This window comes from Trichechus manatus, unplaced genomic scaffold (genome assembly GCF_000243295.1).
Source record: "Trichechus manatus latirostris isolate Lorelei unplaced genomic scaffold, TriManLat1.0 scaffold00011, whole genome shotgun sequence".
In the NCBI taxonomy this organism is placed as follows: Eukaryota; Metazoa; Chordata; class Mammalia; order Sirenia; family Trichechidae; genus Trichechus; species Trichechus manatus.
In genome coordinates this window covers 1,484,674-1,508,201 of record NW_004443947.1, presented here as the reverse complement: position 1 = coordinate 1,508,201, position 23,528 = coordinate 1,484,674, and the positions used below count along the sequence as shown (strand labels likewise).

The 23,528-nt window shown below is 37.6% G+C and overlaps 1 protein-coding gene across 10 annotated transcripts in view; it reads left to right on the top strand.

Moving 5' to 3' along the window:
- Positions 1 to 23,528, top strand: part of NSD1 (nuclear receptor binding SET domain protein 1) — a 179,568-nt gene that overhangs the window by 111,358 nt on the left and 44,682 nt on the right. For 9 of the 10 annotated variants that reach the window (XM_004371155.1, XM_004371154.2, XM_023726470.1 and 6 more), the window contains 7 exons: positions 5,428 to 5,552; positions 8,602 to 8,872; positions 10,535 to 10,644; positions 15,416 to 15,491; positions 17,571 to 17,689; positions 18,618 to 18,761; positions 21,397 to 21,520. In XM_004371155.1, the coding sequence (XP_004371212.1) occupies positions 5,428 to 5,552; positions 8,602 to 8,872; positions 10,535 to 10,644; positions 15,416 to 15,491; positions 17,571 to 17,689; positions 18,618 to 18,761; positions 21,397 to 21,520 (969 nt within the window). The remainder of the gene's footprint in view (positions 1 to 5,427; positions 5,553 to 8,601; positions 8,873 to 10,534; positions 10,645 to 15,415; positions 15,492 to 17,570; positions 17,690 to 18,617; positions 18,762 to 21,396; positions 21,521 to 23,528) is intronic. The other variant, XM_023726472.1, reaches the window with a different exon arrangement.

The window sequence follows — 23,528 nt, the reverse complement described above, 5'->3', positions numbered from 1 at the left end:
TTCATAGTTATTATACTAATATACTATTAATAGTAGACATAAAAGTAAGGCTTGGTATTTCATTAGTATTTCTTTTACCTGTGGCATACCTACCTTAACCTCTGTATTGCAAATCAGTATCACTACTCCGAATGTAGTCATTTAAAAAAATAATTAAAGTATGAATTTCTGTATGAATTAATTTTGACTCTAGGAAGAAAATATAGGCAGTCCCTCAACATAGATAAAACTGTGTTTCAGAAGGTGAATTTTAGCTTGGTTATTTGGAACTTGCAGTGCAGTTTTCTAGATTTCAGAATACTGTCAAATTTATAATTGTAGGGCATAGGAGGGATGGGGTTGAGAGGGACATTTTTACTGAATAAATACTATTATGTGTGACAGTGTTATATTTTAAAAGTCCTTATCTTTTTGGAGATACATATTGAAACATTATAAGGATGAAATGATATGCTGTCTGGGAGCTGTTTTAAAATTACATGGGAATAGGACAAAGAATGGGAGGATAGATGAAACAAGATTGGCCATGAGTTTGTGATTGTTGAAGCTGGGTGATAGGCACATGGGGGTTTGTTATACTGTTTTTGTATATGGTTGAAATTCTCTATAATAAAATAGCGGTGAAGAATGAAGAGTGATAAATATGTGGGTAAATCCAAATGAACGATGACCTTAAATATAATGATAACAATGCCTTATGGAGTTAAATACTTCCATTAAATTAAATTATACAACAACTATAAAATATTAGTTTGGATGGAGGTAGATGGAAGTTATTTCCTTTTACTCTCTGGAGGATGGCAAAGATATTAACTTTGGATTTTGATAAGCTAAGAGTTCATATTTTTAAAATAACCTAAAACATAGAACAGGCAGGATTAATAGAAGACAAAAAGCTCCCCTGCAATTTGTTGAAGATTTGTTTGTAGATTTTCCCAGTCTGCGTTTTGCTGATTCCATCTCTGTGGTATAGTTTAATATGTTGCTCTGGCCTGTGTATTTTCTCTTAATTGGTAAAAAACAGAGTTACTGTCAAGTCGATTCTGGCTCATGGTGCCCCACGTGTGTCAGAGTAGAACTGTGTTCCGTAGGGTTTTCAGTTACTGATTTTTAGGAATAGATTGTTCGCCTTTCTTCAGAGGCACTTTTAGTTGGATTTAAAGGCTTAATTAGATTCAGGTTTGATTCTGCTTCCCCCATCCCTCTGTACTTCTTCATAGGTGGTCTTATGTTCTTTTATATGGAGGCACATAATGTCTGCTTTTCACTTTATCTGACGTCAGCACCGTTTGATAATGAAGGTAATAAATGCTGCTTTGGAGAAAATAACACAGGGTTAAGGAGATGGGGAATGCTGGGAGGTTCTACGTTTAAATAGAATGATCACAGTAGATCTCCCCGAGGTGGGAGTATTTGAGCAAAGACCTGAGAGAGTGAGCTGTGTGTCCAACTGGGTAGCTGCTAGTTTTCTCTCATGGTGCTTTGTTTTCTTTTGTGCTTGGTTATATTTACTGATAGTTGTTTCTCAGAAATTATATATGGGGACTCTTTTATACTATGGTAAGGTTTTTATTCTGTATGAGAACTTCGTTTGTTCCTCCAAAGAAGATTTGAGTTTGCTTATGTCAGGTGCCTGGTATCTTGAAGTTCCTGGTCCATCAGGCTGCAAATCCACAGGAGGGTCCAGCCAGTACCCACAACTTCTCAAGGACTTAGTATTTCACTTTGTGCCAAGGCAACTTTCCCTTTGGTCTTCTGGAGGTAGAAATGGTGATGCTGGGAATGTTTGCTTCTGCTTCACCATTACCCTGAGAATAGAGGCCTTTGGGGGCCTCAGATTAGTCTCCTTTAAACGTCTATCCTCTTCACAACAAACCTCAAAACCAGTTATTATCTACTTGAATCTAACTCATGACAATCCCACATGCATGAGTAGAAATGTATTCCATCGATTTTTGATGGCTAATTTTTCAGAAGGAGATCTGCCAGGTCTTTCTTCTGATGCACCTCTGGGTGGACTCGAACCTCCAGCCTTTCAGTTAGCAGCCGAGTACATTAACCATTTACCACCACCCAGGAGCTCCACACACCAACAGGATCATCAAAAAATCCTCAGGACAAAATCAGCTTCAGTGGTCTACTTATTTCTGGTAGTTTTTGTCTTGTCGTTCTTTTCTGTTACCATCTTGTCAGTGCTTTGAGTCTTTCAAGGAGGTTTTAAAAACATTTTTTTACAGCATGTTTTAGTTATTTTCAATAGGAGGTTTGGGCTGAGTAACTAAGCTTGCCATTATTAGGAAGGGTTGTTTGAATTTTTGCTTTTAAAAAATAAAAGAACTCTTTTGCCTCTGAGATTCCAGAACCAGGCAACTAGAAGTATGAACAAGGGCTAAAAATCTTATGATAGGAATAATGTTCCTGTTAGTACTCAAGTCTTCTGGGAGAATTCACCATTTTGATGAAAAGGGGAAGACTTTGTAATTCAGCCTTGATAAGAAGGGGCTTTTTCTTTTTTTTAAAACAATTTTACTCAAGGTATAATGTACATGCCATAAAATTCACCCACTTTACGTGTACAATTCAGTGATTTTTAGTAAATTTACTAAGATGTGGAATCATCACTATAAACCAGTTTTAGAATATTTCTGTTGTTATTAGGTGCTGACCAGTCGATTCTGACTCATATGACCGCATGTAATGAAGTAGAACTGCCCCATAGGGTTTTCTAGGCTGTAATCTTTATGGGAGCAGATCACCAAGTCTGCCTCCTGCTAAGCCGCTAGGTGGATTCGAACCGCCAACCTTTTTGGTTAGCAGCTGAGCGCATTGCTACCTGGGGGGTTGAAGTAAGAATTTGAGATTCATGAATGTTACATGGCTAAACAGTGTCTTGCACATTGTAAACCCCTGTTATTCCCTGTCATTTCTTTGATCTTATTTCTGTCATTGGTGTTTGAAAACTTGGATGGCTTGTCTAATGTGAATAGATTAAAGACAATCTGTTTGACTCAGAGCAGAAAGTAATTACCATTGACTGTCATAGATAGATATGTATTCTTTCCAAGATATATTTTGGCTTAGTTGTTTTCTTCAGAGACTTTTTTATTTGGGGGGAATATTTAAAATAATTGCCTGGTTGTTGGTTTTAATTTCTTTTGAAATAGTTGGTTTGGGAAAACTTTCCAATTTGGGGGCATTTTTAGGTTATTTGTCTAACGGAAAAGTTAGGAAAATTTCCAACAATTGTGAGGTGTTAACTAGCCCCATAATTATGTTGGGAGTTCTGTAGGTATGTGATTTTGATAACTATTTCAGCTTCTAACATTAACTTAAAAAACTTTTTTTCTAACATTAACTTTTAATAATTAAACTAAAAGATATATTTAAGAAAACAAAACCCATTGCCATCGAGTCAGTTATGACTCATAACAACCCTATAGGACAGAGTAGAACTGCTCCCTAGGGTTTCCCAGGAGCAGCAAGTGGATTCAGACTGCCGATCTTTTGGTTAGCAGCGGAGCTCTTTACTAAGCCACCAGGGCTCCAAAAGGTATATTACTACTATTAAATTATAGCAGTGAGAATTAGTAAAAAGAAATTTATCTTCCACATCTTATCCTAATGATTTTATGGTTTGTTTCTGTATGTGCTGTCAAAGGAGTAAGAGCTTTTGCGAAGCTTGCAGTGCCCGTGATCTTTTTCTTTCGCCCAACTTTTGCTTCCTTACTTTCCTTTTATGGAAGACGTCAGTGTTGTCACATTCAACAAGGCAGGAGCACCTTGCTCTCGAAGTCATCATATCATTGAATGCCTCGTGCCTTTTGAGTAGACTGTGTACTATATTCTATAAGCACTAACCTCTGCTCTCTCCAAAGAGCTTACAGTTTAGTAAAGTGACTATAGTATGTTAAGTACATTAAAACTAGTACAGAGTTTTATAGGGATGTTGTAATCAGGTGTTTGTTTCACCGTTCATTCAAAGAAAAATTGTATTATGATACTTCGACCATAAAAAAATGCTCCAAGTTCTGTATTTTTATCATAATCTCCTGTCTTTGGCATGTGTGACTTTTTTTTTTAATTTAAAAAAAAAAAAAAAAAAAAGAATTTTTCTGTTGTGCTTTAAGTGAAAGTTTACAGCTCAAGTTAGTTTCTCATACAAAAATTTATACACACATTGTTATGTGACCCTTGTTGCTCTCTCTGTAATGTGACAGCACACTCCTCCTTTCGACGCCGGATTGCCTGTGTCCATTCAACCAGTTCCTGTCCCTTTCTGCCTTCTCATCTTGCCGCAGGACAGGAGCTGCCCATTTCGACTCATGTATCTACTTGAACTAAGAAGCACACTCCTCACGAGTATCATTTTGTCCCATAGTCCAGTCTAATCTTTGCCTGAAGAATTGGCTTCAGGAATGGTTTTAGTTCTGGGTTAACAGAGAGTCCGGAGGCCATGTCTTCTGGGGTCCCTCTAGTCTCAATCAGACCATTAAGTCTCGTCTTTTTACTAGAATTGGAATTCTGCACCCTGCTTTTTTCCTGCTCTGTCAGGGATTCTCTATTGTGCTTCTTGTCAGGGTGGTCATTGGTTGTAGCCGGGCACCATCTAGTTCTTCTGGTCTCAGGCTGATGCAGTCTCTGGTTTATGTGGCCCTTTCTGTCTCTTGGGCTCATACTTTCCTTGTGTCTTGGGTGTTCTTCATTCTCCTTTACTCCAGGTGGGTTGGGACCAACTGATGCATCTTAGATGGCCACTTGCTAGCTTTTAAGACTCCAGACGCCACTCACCAAAGTGAGATGCAGAACATTTTCTTGATAAACTTGTTACACCAATTGACCTAGACATCACCTTTTTTTAGTGTCATTGAGATAATGGTGTACGTATCATTAATTTCATATTTTTTGATGATTTTGTTTAGAAATATATTTTTCAATTTTCTAACATGAAACTCGTTCCACAACCATAGGATACTAAATTGATGAAATGTTTGTAACATACTTCTGAAATTCATGCAGGTAGCGCTCATTAGGTAAATATTTTCTCTAAAATGATTTGGGGAGATGTTATTTAAAATAACCCATGGTGTATTTTATCAGTTTACTTGATTTAGAATTTATATTTTAAGGTTAGGTATGTGTTAGTTTTATTTGTACGAGTATCAGTAACTGTAGGACACTAGTTTTAATTTAACATTTTCCTTAAGATTGGGTCGTGTGTGTGTGTATAGGTGCACGCAGTTTTCTACACATCCCTCTTTTTATATATGAGGACCCATAGCAAATCAGTTTTGAGCCTCTTGAAGCTTAAGCCACAGGTTTTTTTTTTCCTAGGTGCTTTCCCACCTCTGTACCTTTGAGGGTATAGGGATAAATGGAAACAGTTGGTGTTTCTATAGCTTATTTCTTAACACTGAACTCTTCTTTTAGCTGTGCGGTCAGAGAAGAAACGCCTTAGGAAGCCAAGCAAGTGGCTTCTGGAATATACAGAAGAGTATGATCAGATATTTGCTCCTAAGAAAAAACAAAAGAAGGTTCAGGAACAGATACACAAGGTATGTTTCATCATTTTAACAAGCTTTCATTGGTCCTTTTAGGAAACAGCAATTTTTCTTTAGTATCGTATTTTGTCTCCATCAGGCAATAATTTCCTTAACTGGGGATCTTGCTTTTTCCGTTTTTTATCCTCAGCTTCTAGCACAGTACCTAGCATATAATAATTGTTTAGAAAATAATTTAAGTGAGTCAGCATACTATATATGCGTGATTCTTTGCTTTCAAAGAATATTTAATGACTTAGGAATATCGTCATGATATAATGTTAAGTGACTAACACAGGATATAAAACATACACTACGACCCACCCTAATTTTTAAAACAATTTAAAAAAATTGTAATTTATCCTTGATGAGAGGGAATTTTGTTTTAAACAGTTTTATTCAAGATATAATTCACATCCCATAAAATTCACCCATTTTAAGTGTACAATTCAGTGATTTTTAATAAATTTACTGAGTTGTGGAACCATCACTATAAACCAGTTTTAGAATATTTCTGTTGTTGTTATGATAGCTTTGTTGCTTTGTTTTTGAATTCAGCTTCTAACCTGAAGTATAGTCATGAGCCACATAATGTTCGTTTGGGCAACATCTGACCGCAGATGCATCCGTAGTCCCATAAGGTTATAAAAGAGTTCAGAAATCCTGATTGGAGAAAAGGACGTAGCGAATGCAACAGCTTCCCATACGCAACAGGTGTACCTCATGTCTCTTGTATACAAAGCACTTGTGCTGCCAGGCACATAATGGTACAATACATATGGTATAACACATAGGTCTTGATAGTCATAATAAACGCATGTGTTACTGGCTTATGTATGTACTGTACTTGCTATTGTTATTTTAATGTGAACTTTCCCTACTTAGAAATAAAAAGTTTTTTGTATAACAGTGTATGCTTCGACTCCTAGGCAGCAGCGTCTGATCTTGTGTATCGCGCCTGTTGAGTATTGTAGTGTTATCTCTCTGTTGAATTTTCTTTCGAAAATATTACTGTAAAGTGCGTCATGGCTCCCAGACGCAGCAAAACCAGTGCTAGTGACAGCAGCAGCAAGAGGCAAAGGAGAAGTATTGATTTGGAAGTGAAACAAAATGTTATTAAGCAACAGAAAGGTGGAAAATTGGGGAATGCTATTGCTTGCGGTTTAGGCATGTCACACACGACAATCACGACGATCCTCAAAAACAAAGAAAAAATTCTCCAAGCTGTTAAAGGATCGGCTCCACTGAAAGCTACAAGGCTAACGAAAACGTGAGAGGGACATATATCAGATGTGGAGAAATTGCTAATGTCGTGGATTGGGGACCAAACACAAAAGCGAATCCCTCTCAGCACATTGACAATTATGCCAAGGCACGAAGCTTGTTCAAGATGCTTTAAAAAAAAAGCAGCACCAAACTACAACACCAGGTTTAGTGGTAGCTCTGGGTGGTTCAAGCGCTTCAAACGTTTTTTGCTGCATAATGTGAAAGTGAGTGGTGAGGCTGTGAGCGCTGATATGAAGGCAGCAGAAGAAACTGTGCAGTGTTTTAATAAGCGTCACAAAGTAGTGCACACGTTTGTTATTATGAAACATTGTTTTTAACTCAAATTATTAATGTAATAGGCTTTCTGGCAGTCTGTTCTTAAGTACGAGTTTTCTGTTAAGTCGGACATTTATAACCCGCAGATTGCTGGTCATACAGTGTTCGCACGGCATCCAAATCGTAATAATGTCCTATTTCACAGACTGTATTCTGAATGTTAAGCTATGCATAACTGTATTTTGAACTAAAGTATCAACCTGAAGTATCTTAGAGACGTTTTGACATTCTATCCCTTAATGCTTTACCGTGTACATCTAAAATAGAGAACATTTTCCTGCATAACCAGTTTAACATCTAGTAAGACCAATTTATGTAATACTAGTCCATATTCAAACTCTCTCTTGTTCTCCAGCCTTTATGTTTGGTTTATCCAAACCAGGATCAGTGTAGGACTACATGTTATTCTGTAATACCATGTAATGTCTGACTATTAGGTCTCTTAAATCTTTTTAAATCTAGAACCAGAAGAAAAAAGAAACCCCAAAACCAAACCTGTTGCTTTCAAGTTGATTCCTAAAGTCCCCTTTTTTTCATGACCCTGTCTGTCTTACCACGGAGAGTTGGATATTTATATAGACTATCCACTGTCTGGAAACCCTGGTGGCGTAGTGGTTAAGGGCTACAGCTGCTAACCAAAAGGTCAGCAGTTCAGATCCATGGGGTGCTCCTTGGAAACTCTATGGGGCAGTTCTTCTCTGTCCTACAAGGTCGCTATGAGTCGGAATCGACTTGACAGTAGTGGGTTTTGGTTTTATCCACTTCTGGATTTATGTGATTGCTTCCTTATGAATGCCACTTAACTTGTTTTTCTGTACCCTATATTCCCTGTTAAATTGAAGTTAGAGCTAATAGTTTGATAGATTCAGGTTAAACATTTTTAGCTAGGCTATATTTTAGATGATGCTGTATCACATACTGCATGACATTCTAATGATATGTAGTGTCTAGTTGCCCATTGTGGTAACTACTTGATTCCTCTCTTTTAAGTTATGTTTTACCGTCGAGCAGGAAGCAGTATGTGTGTAATTACTTTGGCTCCAAAAGGACATCTTGTTCCCCATCAGCTGTTTCCAGATAGTTTTAACAGTAGTTGAAGATCCTTGCCTAAATCAATAATTTCATTAGGGGTTACAAAATGAAGACTTCCAGATTTTGTTATGTCTTCTACTTTCCCCCCCTCATTTACTGAACTCTTTTATTGTCCTGAAATACTTGGAAGGCCGGACAAATGCTTATTTTCTTCTCATTAATTACCAATTTTAACATTAAGGAGCTCATTATTAGCTGCTTTAATTGGTGACAGATTTAGAGGAGCTTGTTTTGTTTTGTTTAGATTACCATTGTGGGCTTAAGAATTTTTATAGGTTCAGGGCATATCAGTCAACTGCATTATTCTTTTTGACACTTAAATTACTCTCACTTTGGGCTTGTGGATTCTATTTTTATTTTTTGCTCTCAGGTAAGTTCCCGCTGTGAAGAAGAAAGCCTTCTAGCCCGATGTCGACCTAGTGTTCAAAACAAACAGGTGGACGAGAATTCTTTGATTTCAACCAAAGAAGAGCCTCCAGTTCTTGAAAGAGAGGCTCCATTTTTAGAAGGGCCCTTGGCTCAGTCAGAGCTTGGAGGTGGACATGCTGAGTTGCCACAGCTGACCTTGTCGGTGCCTGTGGCTCCGGAAATCTCTCCACGGCCTGCCCTTGAGTCTGAGGAATTGCTAGTTAAACCATCAGGTAAGGTGGGGATAGGGTCTCTGGATATACGTGGGTGTGCTGAGAGGAAGCAGAAGATTTTAGTATGTTTTGATGGAAAGCCACTAGTGTATCTGTATCTCTGTATAACAAACTACACACTTTTGCCCTGGGAAATCTCTAAAGTGCTGATTGAATATAGTTACTGACCATGAATTAGTGGCATACTCTCAAGAAAACACAATTTTTAACACCACTTTTTTTGTTCCATTGTTGCTCTTCATGATTGTTTTGATGAGCTACTGTGTGAATCAACACCTAGGAGAACAGGGTTCTTGGGAGGGGTACTGCACACTAGTGGAGCAAGCGCATGAAAACTGTGCTTCAGGTACTGGCTCCACCAACCCTTGTGTTACTTAGGGAGGTATTTAACCTCTGACCTTCTGTCCTCATCTATAAAATAATCTGTTGACCCATTGCCGTCAAGTCAATTCTAACTCATAGCGACCCTATAGGACAGAGTATAACTGCCCCATAGGATTTTCAAGGAGTGGCTGGTGGATTTGAACTGCCAGCCTTTTGGTTAGCAGCCGGACGCTTCACTACTGTACCACCAGGACTCCATCTATAAAATAGAGATCATAATGTAATAATGTGTAATGTAATTTACCTGACATATAGAAGCTGTGTTAATTTTCCCTCAAAGTTAATTACCAGTTGCTTCTCACTTCAGCATGCTTTATGTAACGTTACCTGGTGAGGGTTAGGATCTAAACTTACTGTCTGTAATTCAACTTTTGACTATTTAATACTGTAGTCAGCCAAGGAATGTGAAGAATCCTCTTCTGTACCTCCTTTAAAATTGGGGTGCAACTTTTTTTTTTTACATTCCCAGCAGTAGTTTGTGATGTTCCTCCTTTAAAACAGTATCCCAATTGTGCTTAACCAATCAAGGCAAAGTCAAAAAGGCTTTTAAAAGAATAGTAAAGATAGTGACTGGTATGAGGCTCTTTTGTACAATTTCTTTTAGCAGTCCTTGTTATTATTAGGTGCTGTCTAGTCGATTCTAACTCATAGTGACCCCATGTGACAGAGAACTACCCCATAGGATTTTCTAGGCTGTGATCTTTATAGGAGCAGATTGCGAGGTCTTTGACCTGCAGAGCCTCTGAGTGGGTTTGAACAGCCAACTTTGCAGTTATCAGCCGAACATTTAGCTATTAATAGTCACCCTCCTACCAAGTACATCAGTGCCTTTTATTTATTTAGGGGCAGAGCAAGAATTTTAATCTTAGTCCATTTGTGCTCAGAATCCAGGCTTTACTTCACCTCAGTTTTCCTTCATATAATTGTCCTTGACACAAATTGTTATAAAGGCAGTTCTGCCCTTTGAATTTCTTCCTTAGTTCTTTCGTGATTAAAAATAAATAAGTAAATACTATCATAAGTACAACCTCACATTAGATTGTATCTCCATTGAGAATTCTTTGCTTGTTTTGATTATGTTAACTAGTATTTGAATAAATTCCCACCCTGCCTGTCCCCCACAAGAAGATGAGAACACATCAACAATATTGTGACTTATTTTGGGTGGTGTGTGTGTGTGTGTGTATATGTGTGTGTGTATGTGTATGTATATATATACATTTGAAATTAACTTGTGCCAGTTTCTAAATCGTCTAATGAAGGATACATACGTTCTAGGAAACTATGAAAGTAAGCGTCAGAGAAAACCAACTAAGAAACTTCTTGAATCCAATGATTTAGACCCTGGATTTATGCCCAAGAAGGGGGATCTGGGCCTTTCTAAAAAGGTATGTTGTTTTAGTTAATTTTAAAATAGGATTAAATACTGACCCAGGAAATATGAGATTTAAAAAACAATACTTTCATTAATATTTATAACATTCCAGCATATACATAGAAGTTCTGGAATGTCAATACATCTGATTTGTCTGAGAGACCCTATATTAAAAAGATAATTTTGCACCTGCACAGGCATTCGTATGAATTGATTTCAGATGTTCTCTTAAAATGAAAATGAAACAAGCTTTTAAGCCTGTTTTCATTACTTTTCTGGGCTCAAAACCTCTTACCTTACTTCACTTCTGTGTCTACCAGCCACTAACCTTATAATATCTCAAAAAAAAAAGACCCAGTTTAGCTATAATCCAGGCAGAAATATTTGAACTAAGCTTCTTAGTTTGCAGATTTGCTCTTTATTAACCAAGAAAGCATCATTAAAGAGTATCTGGAGAAAGAATGAAGAATGTCTGGATATTGATTCCTTACAAAATACCCTGCTGCCCTTATGAGTGAAGAGTAATCAGGGTAAAGGTTAGAAATTCAGTTGTAGAATGCACAGATTTCCTTTTCTAAAAATTATTTAAATTTTTTTTCCTTATAAAAAAATAGATTGTAATCAAACTGTAAATAATTAGAGGTTTTTGACTTCTGTTGTTAACTATAGCAAACTTCTGTCCTATAATTTTATATTAAGGCCCCTAGTTTTGTTTTTGTTAGATATTCACCCATCTGGGTTAGCATGAAATTTTATTTGTGCTTCATACTTTAAAAGTAGCATTATGTCTCACAATTACATTTCTCTTCTCAAAGCAGTCTTATGACATGGGGGTTTTAATTGTTTTTAGGCTTGTTTCCTGCCCTCCAAACTTTCTTTGCAGTTTGTACAATCTTCAGGGACAATCTGATCTCTGATTCACCATTCTGTCATTGTATCTTATATTCTCATAAGGTTGTGTTATTCTCTATGCGCTGCTTTCTCCCTGGTCTTACATTTTTCAAATCATAACGATATTGGAAGATTATTGGAAGAGATACGTGGGAAGAGGAAGAGAAACCAGGATTCAGTTAAATATTTTTGAGCATGGAAGTGACATTTACAGTCAGATAATAAATTTAGTATTTTGTATGAGATGAATCTTGGTAGGATGTTGCAGTACTGCTGGAAGTGAGGTGATGAGAAACTTCAAAGAAAGTAGAAATTAGCGCCAGTTAAGTGAATGATTCGAAAGAATAAGATGAATTCTCAATGGTTTTGAGACTGGGTTGCTTAAAAATTGTGCTCATCTGTCTAACCTTGCTCTGTCAATTGCAGTTTTCCTATCTAAAATGTGACTTATTATATTTGTGGGTTAAAGTTTTGAAAAATCACGATTTTAGTTCATATACTTATTTTTAATATATATAGGCAAATGTACCCCATGCTGCTTTTTAAAAAATTGAGATATAGTTTCTGCCAGTAAAATGTACAGATCTTTTTCTGTTTGATGGTGTTAGACAATTGTGTATACCTGTGTAACTACTGCCCAAAACAAAGTACTATATATATCTATTAATTAACCTAGGAAATTCTCTTGTGCCCCCTTTTAGTCAATTTCCCACTCTGTCCAGAGGCAACACTTTTTTACTTCTATCACCGTAGATTAGTTTTGTTCTTGGACGGCATATATATGGAATCATATATACACTGTGTGTGTGTGTGTGTGTGTGTGTGTGTGTGTGTGTGTGTGTGTACAGTAAAGCCTGTGAAAGCTGGGGCCTGTGTAAAGCAGAAACCTGTCAGAGAAGGAAAACTTACATATTTTCCACTAATAGAGAGCAATAGGAAAGTGGTAAGACTGCCCCTTATCAAAGGCAGAAAACTTGCCAGACTTGGAAAAACACGGCAGTGCTGGTGAGTTCCAGCTCTCACAGGTTTCACTGCATATGGGACCATATGTACACATACACCCCAGTGGCCTGTCGGGTCAGCTCCAATTCTGACTCATGGCACCCCCATATGTGTCAGAGTACGACTGTGTTCCATAGGGTTTTCAATGGCTGATTTTTCAGCGTAGATCACCAGGCCTTCTTCTGAGGTGCCTCTTGGTGGACTCAAACCTCCAGCCTTTCAGTTAGCAGCCGTACATGTTAACTGTTTGTGCCACCCAGGAATGGATATATATTTCTTAACCTGGCTATACTTTTACTCAACATGTTTTTGAGATACATCCACAATGATGCTTGTATCAGTAGTTCTTTTTATTGCCGAGTAACATTCCATTATATGATTATATTACAGTTTTCTAATTCGTTCTCCCATCGATGCACATTTGTCCCCACCCCCACCTCCCAAGTTGGGGGCCATTGTGAATATTTTTTCCAAGTCTTTTTATGTTGTCATTTCTCTTGGTGTAAATATTTAGGAGTGGAATTGCTGGCTTATGCCTGTTTAACTTTGTAAGAACCTATCTTACCCATTTTCCAAAGTGGTGTACAACTCTGTACTCCCTCTAGCAATATATCAGCATTCCATTTATTCCATGTCGTTGTTAGCATCTGTTGGATGTCAAATGTTACCTCATTATGGTTTTAATTTGTATTTCCTTAATGCTGTTGAGCCCCTTAGTGTGTACCCATTGACTAGTCTACATTTTTGTGACGTGACTGTTCAAATATACTCATATTCTTGATTGAGCTATTTATCTTTTTTTATGGTTGATTTTTAGGAGTGATTTATATGTTTGGGGTATAAATCCTTTGTCAGATATGTACTGTGAATATTTTTCTCAGTCTGAGGCTTTCCTATGTTCTTACTAGTATCTTATTATGAAAAGAAAAATTTAAATTTTTTGATTTATGTAAGAAATTTCTCTCTACCCTATGGACACAGAGATGCTTTTAGGAGCTTTATGTTTCTGGATTTCATGTTTAGGTCTTTGTTCTGTCTTGAATAAATGCTTGTGGAGTAAGATGGAGTTCTGAAATCCCCTCCCCTCCATGTAGATGTCTAATTGTTCTACTACCAATCGATGAAATATTCTCTGATCTCTCTCCCCTCCTTTTTTAATGCTCCTTGTCTGTTATTAATTATTGGATGTAATTATTAACGGTCACTGTTGAATTTTAGCTTTTTTTTTTCTGGTGGGGGGAGGTTGCAGATTTGGCACTAGAATAAGAAAAAACCAGACTCTGGAGAAGAGAATGAATATGGGCCAAAACACTGGCCTCTTGTCTGTTTTAAGAGAATTCTGCCATGTTACCTAGTCAGCTTTACTGTTAAAGTCCTGGTTACTCTGAGATACATTTTGTTAGAAGTTTGAAGCCATGATTCAGTTCCATCTTGAGACTAGACCATGGATTACTAGGCAGGCCAGCCATGCTATGGATGGGTCAGTTGGTGGGTTAGAAAGAGAAGCGTTATCTGTTGAGGTAGTGGTACCTTAAGAGTACACTGGCTTGATGCATATTCGTAGCAGAGTGTATATGTAAAGTAAGTTACTGGCATCTTAATCACATCCTCTGAGGCTCTTAAAAGCAAAGTTCTACAGTCTTTTTCATTCTTAAGCAGAGCAGATGGATTGTTTTCATGTAGTGTGAATTTTCTGCTATCGTTTCTATTTTAATTTGCAAATTTGATGAGGTTGGAAATGAGGAATATTTCCTGCATTGTTCTCTGACTAGTTTCAGAACATTCTAATTATTGTGCTCCACAACTTTTGGGTGACGATTAAACAATGAATTATAAATTGGTTACCTAAATAATATAGCTGCCGCTTTTCTTTAAATTGTGCAACTCTAGTTTGCAAGTTTGGCCTGGAGTCTTTTTTCATTTAATTGGATGCCTAGCAAAAACCCTGGTGGCGTAGTGGTTAAGATCTATGGCTGCTAACCAAAAAGGTTGGCAGTTCGAATCCACCGTGCACTCCTCTTGAACTCTATGGGGCAGTTCTACTCTGTCCTATAGGGTCGCTATGAGTCGGAATTGACTCGACAGCAGCGAGTTTGGTGTTTCATTTTGGGATGCCTAGCATTTGCCTCTTCATTTAATTTGACTCATTAAGACCGTGATCCCACTGAATGTGAACAAAGTTGTATTCTTGTGGTGTGTTAGTATATATAATGAGCGTTCTGAAATTCATAGTTGTATTTTGTCTTGTTTTGGTCTCACACTTTGGAAGCTTTACAGCAAGAATAGCATCCATTATATTGCTTTTTTGTGGCCACTAAATTTTGTTTTACAGTCATGATGGTGAATATCATTCCCATAGGAGAAGACATTTTCTTGGAATGGATCTAATTCATACAGGCATCAGTTGTGGATGAATAAAATGTGTAGGCAATTTTTCTCTATGTATAAGGGTTTTGTTTTGAATTTTAATGTTACTTTAATTTAGATGAATCTGAAGCTACTTAAGTTGGAAAGACATTCCATGTTTCATGGGTCTTTAGTATTCCGAGTTCATTGAGTAAATAAGTCCATGTAAAATCCAATGTTTGTAAACACAATTTTAGGAAGGTGAATTTAACATACAGGGTGGGATGGGTTAGAACTGAGTTAGTGGTGCTCTGAGTATGTACCCCTTCTCCTCCTCTCCCACTTTGATCAGAGCAGCACTCTGTATTTGCTGCTTTATATATTGGGAGTCTGTGGGTAAACTTTTATTGTACTATTCTTTTAATTGTCAAAAGCAGTCAGGATCCTGTGTCTGTGGCAGTAGATAAGTTCAGTTTTTGTCATATAAGGTAAAAGTTTTATTTTCTGTTTTTCTGTAAAACATATTGCATTTTACTTATTTGTAGTGTTATGAAACTGGTCACTTGGGAAATGGCATTACTGAATCATGTGCTGCAACTCATTCTAAAGAGTTTGGTGAAGGTGAGTATTTTTGAGATTTAAAAAATATAACATAGAAATAAAGTGTGAAGCACCTTGTCAGTCAGCTAAAAAAATTGTTGTTAAATATATAAACAAGACCAGTAAGGTTGCAAGTTTTAAGGCTTCTTTGCCCAAAATATGCTTCCTGAAACTATGCATGACACTAGAAAATTTTATTGTTATTTTCAGACTTTATGCTGGAATCAGTTGAGTAGAATTAGAATTATATTAGAGTAAGGAAATGTTTAGAACAATATAGAAAAATCAGCTTTCTAATTTTCCTATTAATCTAATTAACTGGACTACATCATTAATTTCTTGGCTTTGAGTCCTTTTTTTTCGCTCTGTAGAACAGAAAATATGGAATCTGAGTTAAGAGAGAAGTTATAAATTATGAGACAGTCTTTCACAAATACTCTTAGTTTCTTCTATCACCCTTAATCAGTGAACATCTGCTTGAAAAAGAGAGCTTACATTTGAGACTATTCCATTGTGGTTCCTGCTTAAAACCTTGGGAATCTTGTAAATTTAATTGGAATCTGCCTCCTGAAATTTCTACTTGGTGATCTAGATTTTGCTCACAGGAAGGATGGGCAGCCCTTCATTCAAGAAAAGATATAATAATAGTTTGAGCACCTACTCTCTACCAGGTCCTTTGCTTAACGGCTGTTATCTCTAATCCATCTAAAGAATGACAAAAGTAGGGTAGTATCCCTGTTTTATAGAAGAAACATGACGATAAAACAGGTGGCAGGGTTGGGGAACTAAATCCTGCCTGACCAAATTAATTGCCACACAGTTGTCTTGTTTTCTACCCCAGATTTTCTCATCAGTTCTTTCTACTACTTTGATCAGATGTGGTCTGCCAGTGAAGAATATCATGGGGAGATTATATTTCGTGTGGTTTTAGATGGCACACTTTGTGTGTGTGTGTGTGTATGGTGAAATATATGTAACAAATCTTTGCAACCATTTTTATGTGTACAATTCAGTGATATTAACTACATTCACTATGTTGAGATGTCACACTTCTCTTCTTGTAACCCATGCTAATTAAACTTTCTAGCAATGTTTTAGTTTATTTTAACCTTGTGGACAATTGTAATCCTATAGGCTGGTTTATTTGCTTGCTTGCCTGCTAGTTTTTAAAATAAACCGCTTTCACAGTAATGTCATCTCTTTCCCTATACTTCTGTACTTGTTTTTTTTTGTAAAACCAACAACCTGAACTTTATCCTTTGTAAATTTTGTCTAAGTGTTGCAGCTCGTGAAGAATTTGAATCTTTATTTGCCATCATATTAACTCTCCCTTTGATAGCAGAGCTTTCCATCTGGGACAGATGGACCCAAAGGAGCACTGAGGCAGTCTTGATAACCTAGCAAAAATATCCTGGAGCATTTTATGAAATATCTCTTTAGATTCCTCTTGTTTCTATACCAAAGACTTGAAATGTGGATAGTAGAACATGAGAGAGGGACTGGAATTTATTTTTCTAAACGTGCTAGAGGAGACCAAGCATTCATTTTATATTGTTCGATGTTTAAGGATACACTGCTACTGCATAAATGTTCTTTAAGTTACTATTTATTGAGGGATGTCTTCTTCATCCCTCCTGTAAGCCAAATCTTAAATATTTCAACCCTTCGTCTTAATCCTTAAGCCATGTAGTGATATAACTTTCTGTCTTTAATCTTGGAGGCCAGGAATTAGTATCTTTTCCTGACTGGTAAATACCTTTCCTCTCCATCCAAAGGATACTAAAGCCCTTTGAGGAACTAGAAGGTCTGTCACTTCTGTCATATAAAATGAAATTGCTTTAATAACGTATACATGTACTTTTTAATCTTTATGAGTCAGAGCTTATATGTGGTGATTTTCCCAGCTAGTTATCTAGTCATGGCTGTTTCCCTTTTCTCTGTGTCGGTTTTCTTCTTCTCCAAAGTAGGAGAGTTAAACAGTTGTTAAAGTTGGTTTTTACTCTAGCATTTCATAATTCTATGATACCCCTTTATTTGAGGATGATAGTTCCTAGACATGTGGGTAATTAGCCAGCAAGTAACGCCTCTTTCCTGTCATAGGTGCTACCAAGATGTTTGATAAACCAAGGAAGCGAAAACGACAGAGGCACGCTACAGCCAAGATGCAGTGTAAAAAAGTGAAAAATGATGACCCATCAAAGGAGACTGCAGGCTCAGAGGTATTACTCAGTTCCTTATCTTTTGATCTTCCAAAGAAAAGCTACTTTTCACAGTAGAGGCCACATCCTTCTTTCCCTTGAGTTTACTTAAGAATAGTGTTCTTTTGAAGTAGCTAATAGCTATAAGGAATCCTGGAGAAAAGGGAGAGCTTGATCCTAGTGAAAATAAATCAAGGCACATGTGGGAACTGTGGATATGGCCTTTTAAAAAGATCACATCCAATGCTCTAGGTGTCAGTAGTTCGTCATGAAGTAAACTTGTTCCTCAAACCACAGAGCCAGAGTATGAAGTAACCATATGATCTGAATGAACATATACCCTTTAAAACTTGAGCCTGCTACCATTAGCAGGAAAAAATCTTTTATTTCTTGAGATCATCAACAGCTTAATTTTAGGATAATGTTTGTAAACATTGACCTTCAAGAAACAAAGATTGACTTAAAACCATTTACTTGCAGAGCATCAGTGCAGTCATTGGTGCTATCTCTGGCTTTCCAGTGCAGGTTAAAGGAGAATTAGAACAAGTTAGGTCAGCATCACACATGATGATAGAATGTTTCTTTCCAGGATAATTTGAATAGAATGCCCAAGGGGGGGCATTATTTAGGAAACACTGATCTTGGAAGGACAAATAAGTAATCAAATAAACTTAAGAATGTTTTCTCTTCCTTAGTGAAACCTTAAAATGGAACAGCTCAAAAAGTTCCAGTGGAACAGCCTCAGAGCAGTTAGTGGCAGGGCATAAGGCGCCCACTACCCGCCCAATCACAGCAGGGTTAGAACTAACATTGCATGCAGTCCGCCCGCGTGATTGGCTGAACATCTGTAAGTGCTTAATGGCTAGACAAATAGCAGCCCAGAGGGAGGGGGTCAGATGGAGGAGACATCAATAATACAGATGTGGGACATTATTTTTTTCTTTGCAAGGGAGAACTGATGACCCACAGGACGGCAGCAAGCCCCAAGGAGGCCATTGAGGAGGGTGTTGAGCATGACCATGGGATGCCTGTGTCTAAAAGAATGCAAGGTGAACGCGGTGGAGGAGCTGCACTCAAGGAGAATGTTTGTCAGGTAGAGAATATTCACTCACTTGCATTTTGATTGCATGTTTAATAGCATGGTTCCAGTGGAGTCACATCTTTCGAGTATTTCGCTCTTTCCCCTCTCACAAAAAGATAAAGGAAGAGAAGTAGTTTAGTGTTGGTGAACTACTTGCCTTTGTAGCTAATGAGTATATGCTCTGAAGTAGGTCTGAGATGGGAGATGTGAATCTGTCGTTGCTCAGTCAAATATAGTTCTCCTCCACCTCTCATTTGAGAATCTTTAGGTTTCTAAGGAATTTTTTGAGTTTTTTTTGCTTTAAAGCAGTGAATTTAGAAACCGTCACTGTATTTTCCCATTTATTTAATATATTTATATAGTGTTTACTGTGTTAAGTATTGTTCCAAATACTTTATTAATCACCATAAAATCTCATAGAGTGCCATCATTATTCCTATTTTACATATGGGGAAACCGAGGCACAGAGAGGTTAAATAATTTGCCTTATAGTCACATAGCAAAGCCAAGAGTCAGACCCAGGCAGTCTGGGCTTAGAATCTTGATCATTATGTTAAATTGCCTCTCTGTGAGATGTGACTTCACTTTATTGTTAAAAAGCATTTATCTGACTTTGGGAGTAAAGTCAATTAAGTGAAAGCTTTGGGTGTGTTCTTTTTATGGTCTTTATTTACCTATGTAAATTCTTAAAACCTGGAGTATAAAAATTAGAAAATATTAGCTCTTTTTTTTTTTTTAATTGAAACAAGTAAAAATTAAAGTAAACTAAGCCCAGAATATGTTGTTATGGTCAGTACAGTTTCAGCCCAGTCTCTTTGTATGTTCATTTTCACTATTATGTAAAGAAGGCTGATCATATTCAGACCAGCCCCAAACACAATGTGGGCTTCAGAAACTGTTATGCTCATTATTTACTGAGTGAGACAAGTCCTGGTATGGTACATTTTACAAAGATTATGAACAAAACACAAAGGTAGGGTAACCCTATGGTCTTGGCTTGACTGAGTAAGTCTTTGTTTAAAGCTGTTGTGCTGGTATAATTATTAATAACATCTTCTTTAACTCTCAAGTGTTCTGTAGCATTTGGTTAATTTGAAAAACTTATTCTTTAATTTACTATCATTGAAATTTTCCTACTCAAGTGATAAAAATGAATTTGTTTATTATACATGAAAACTGATGGTCTCTAGCGCTCTTAATATACAAAGTATATAACATTGATGTCTTTTGTCAGTTTTTATGTGTGAATAGTGACTAATGGGAGGGCCACGAGTTTCAGAATAGCAGTTGCAGGTTGATTAAGGCTCTGAGGTTGCCTCTAAATCCCGGACTGCCTCAGTGGCCTTTCTACCCAAAGCTCTCCTACTCATTTGTTTATTTCAGCTTTGCTATTTTTAAGTGGTCAAGACCTGTTTTTCTTTAAGTTCATAAAGATAGTAGAACTTGCCTGATCTCCTTACCCTTTGATGTGTTCCAAAATATGTATAAGGCTTTTTTTTTTTTTTTTTTTAAGCCTTTTTGTGCAAATCACCATAGGTCAGCAAGCCAGGGTATTAGAGTAGAGTGGTGAAAAGTAACAAATGTTGGGAATTTATAGAATTTTTATAATTCTGACAATTTCTTCAGAGTAACAGACCCAGATCCTTATTTTTTAAGTCCCTATTTTAGGTGGGAGCCCTGGTGGAGCTTGGCTGCTAACCAAAAGGTTGGCAATTTGAATCCACCAGCTGCTGCTTGGAAACCCTATGGGGCAATTCTACTCTGTCTATAGGGTTGCTATGAGTCAAAATTGGCTCTATGGCAATGGCTTTGGTTTTTGGTTTGGTGTCTTCGGTGATGCCCTGGCCTAGGAGAGATCATCTCAAAAAGGTGATTTCTGTGAGATGGTGCGCGACGTATTTCAAGGGGCTGCCAAGACCTTAGTAGGAGTTCTTTGGGGACTGTTAAGACCCAAGACCAGCCTGCCAGCATCTCTGGCTTGAACCACTGCAGTATTCTCCTGTTTTGTCTCTTCTATTCTCACCTTTCTACTCTTTTTTCCATGTAGCAGTTAAAAATGGTCACCTGATTTGAGCCTTCCCTTGGTAAAGCTCCATAATGGTACCCTTTTGCAGTTAGAGTGAAATCTAAAACTCTACCGTAATCTGCTACAGTATGCAGTCTGGCCCTTCCCTGTCTCTCACCTCATCTTCTACCACTTTTAAGCTTTGTTCACTTTACTCCAGTGATATTGGCTGTCTTTGTGATTCCTAAGCATGCCGCGGTTGATTTTGGCTGTGGACTTTCTGTACTTGCTGCCTTCTGTTCAGAGCTCAGCTCAGAGCCCAGTTTGAGGGACTATCGCCAATCACCCAATCCAAAGTAGCTATTTAAATTTTGTAGCTCGTTCCTACCACTATCTGATATGTTTCCTGTTTGCTTATTTGTTTTATTGTATATTCTACCCCTAGAATATAAGAACCAAAGAGCCAGGGAACATGTGGTACCTGGCACAGAGGAGGTAGTCATTAACTATTGGTTGAATAAATGGGTGGGATTTCTTGTTTCTGGCAAAGCTCCTGCTTAATCTTTGTCCTCGTGAGGGCCTTCTTCTTGGGATTTTTTAAAAAACCATTTCTATAGCCAGATGTTTTATTTCTCTTAACAGAACTGTGAGAAACTGGGTGAGCTGCTGTTATGTGAGGCTCAGTGCTGTGGGGCTTTCCACCTGGAGTGCCTTGGGTTAACTGAGATGCCAAGAGGAAAATTCATCTGCAATGAATGTCGCACAGGTAAAGTAGATATGGAGCCCTGGGGGCACAATAGTTAAGAGCTTGGCTGCTAACTTTTTCCAAAGAAGCTTTGAGTTTTAAGTTTCTCAGGGGGAAAGAAACCCCGACATTTATTGGAGGTGTTATTTTATGGCATCACTGGACTAGTTACTGTGGTCACGAAGATGGATGTAGTGTGGCTCCTGTCCTGAGGAAAGCATGCCAACTGAATAGTAAATGAATAGCATAATGTAATATGAAAAGCATTGTAACGGAGATACATTTAAAGTACTGAGTGAACAGAGATGAGCTAATGTTATAGAGAAAATATCTTAGTTTAACTTTAAGAGAGAAATAGAAATTGTTATGGTGAGGAGAAGGACAGAAGTACCAGTAATAAAAGTGTATGAAGTATTTGGGAACTAGGGAGTACAGATCAGTGTGGTTAAAGTTCATGTTATTTTAGGGAATAGGCATAGGTAGCAACTGAGAAGGGTTACTAGGTGAGGACTTCTGGGTTCCTGCTGATATTTTATATTTCTTGATCTGGGTGGTGATTACATGAGTGTGTTCACTCATGATTATTCATGAAGCTGTACACATAGTATGTTTGTACGTTTCTATATGTATATCATATTTCAATAAAAATGTTTGCCATGAAAAAATGTATTTGGGGGAGAGCTACAATGTATACATTGGGCCTGACACTGGGAATGGGCGGTTGAGACCAGCCTTTGAAGCACCTCACAAGAGGTACTGAGGAGATTGTTGTTTTTTTCAAAATAACATGTAGAAGTCATAGCATTTAAGCAGTGAAGAATCCAGGCCTGATGGTATAGATCTCATGCTTCGTAGGTGGAGAAGAGGGCCAAGGACAGTACCTAGGGATACCCACTTACAAGGAACTAGTGGAGAGGGAGAAGGGGCTAGTCAAAGAATATCCATGAAGTCACAGAAATCGGGTATCATCAATCGGGGCAGGTGTGACGGAGGACCAAAGAGATTCTGGAGTGAAAAGAGGCTATTGAGAAAATGCTTGACTTTTTACCAGCAGTGTTTGGTATATTAGAGCCGGAATAAACGAGTCTTGAGGGTGAATGGCCAGCAGTGTATACTACTTAAAGAAGGTTGACTGCAAAGAAAAAGAGAGTAATAGTTAAAGGGGGATATTACAGGGTTAGGGTAAGAACATCTTGAGCGTAGGATGAAAGTTAAGAACCAGTGTAGGGTAATAAATTTCTGCAGTAGAAGAGAGAATAATAAATGGAGTACAATCACAGAGGATTGGAGAGGATAGCCTTGAAGAGAAGCAAAGCTAGCAACGACAGTGGACTGTAACATTGAATTGGGAGATAGAATAAGGAAGTTTTTTCTTGTGTTGGTGAGAATGACGAGAAGAGTGTAGGCTTACAGTAGCCCCTGTGGAAAACAAGAGACAGAATTAACTCATGTCTATAAATAGGCGTGAGATCTGCGCTGGGTCAAATTAAGAGCCCCAATCAGTTGGGACCATTATTTCATTTTCCTGCAGCCATTTCAGCAGTGTGGGAACAGAAGCTGGAAAAAAGATAGTTGTGGGGTTATTTTGCTTTCTGCACAGACTTTTGATCATTATAGGAAATAGTGCCATCTACCCCTGAATATGAAATGTAGAAAAAGCTTTCAGATTGGTGCATGACACCACTATCTCGATCTTAGACAGGTCTCCTTATCTTTTGTGCCAGTGTTCCAGTTTTGCTGGTCTCATTTGTTATTTTTATTATGATTTAATGCTCTCTGGACAGGTTAATCTAAGGTGAGCCTATTCTCCTTTTTTAAATCAACTTTCTTAAAGCATAATTTATCCATTTTAAATGTGCATTTTGATGGCTTTTAATGAATTTAGACACCCAAATAACGACAACCAGTGAACATATAAAACTTTACCATCACTCCAGAAGTTCCTTTGTACTCTGCGTCCCAGTCGTCACTGCCCGCTGTCCCCAGTTCCAGGCAACCACTGATCTGCTTTCTGTTACAAGAGATTAGA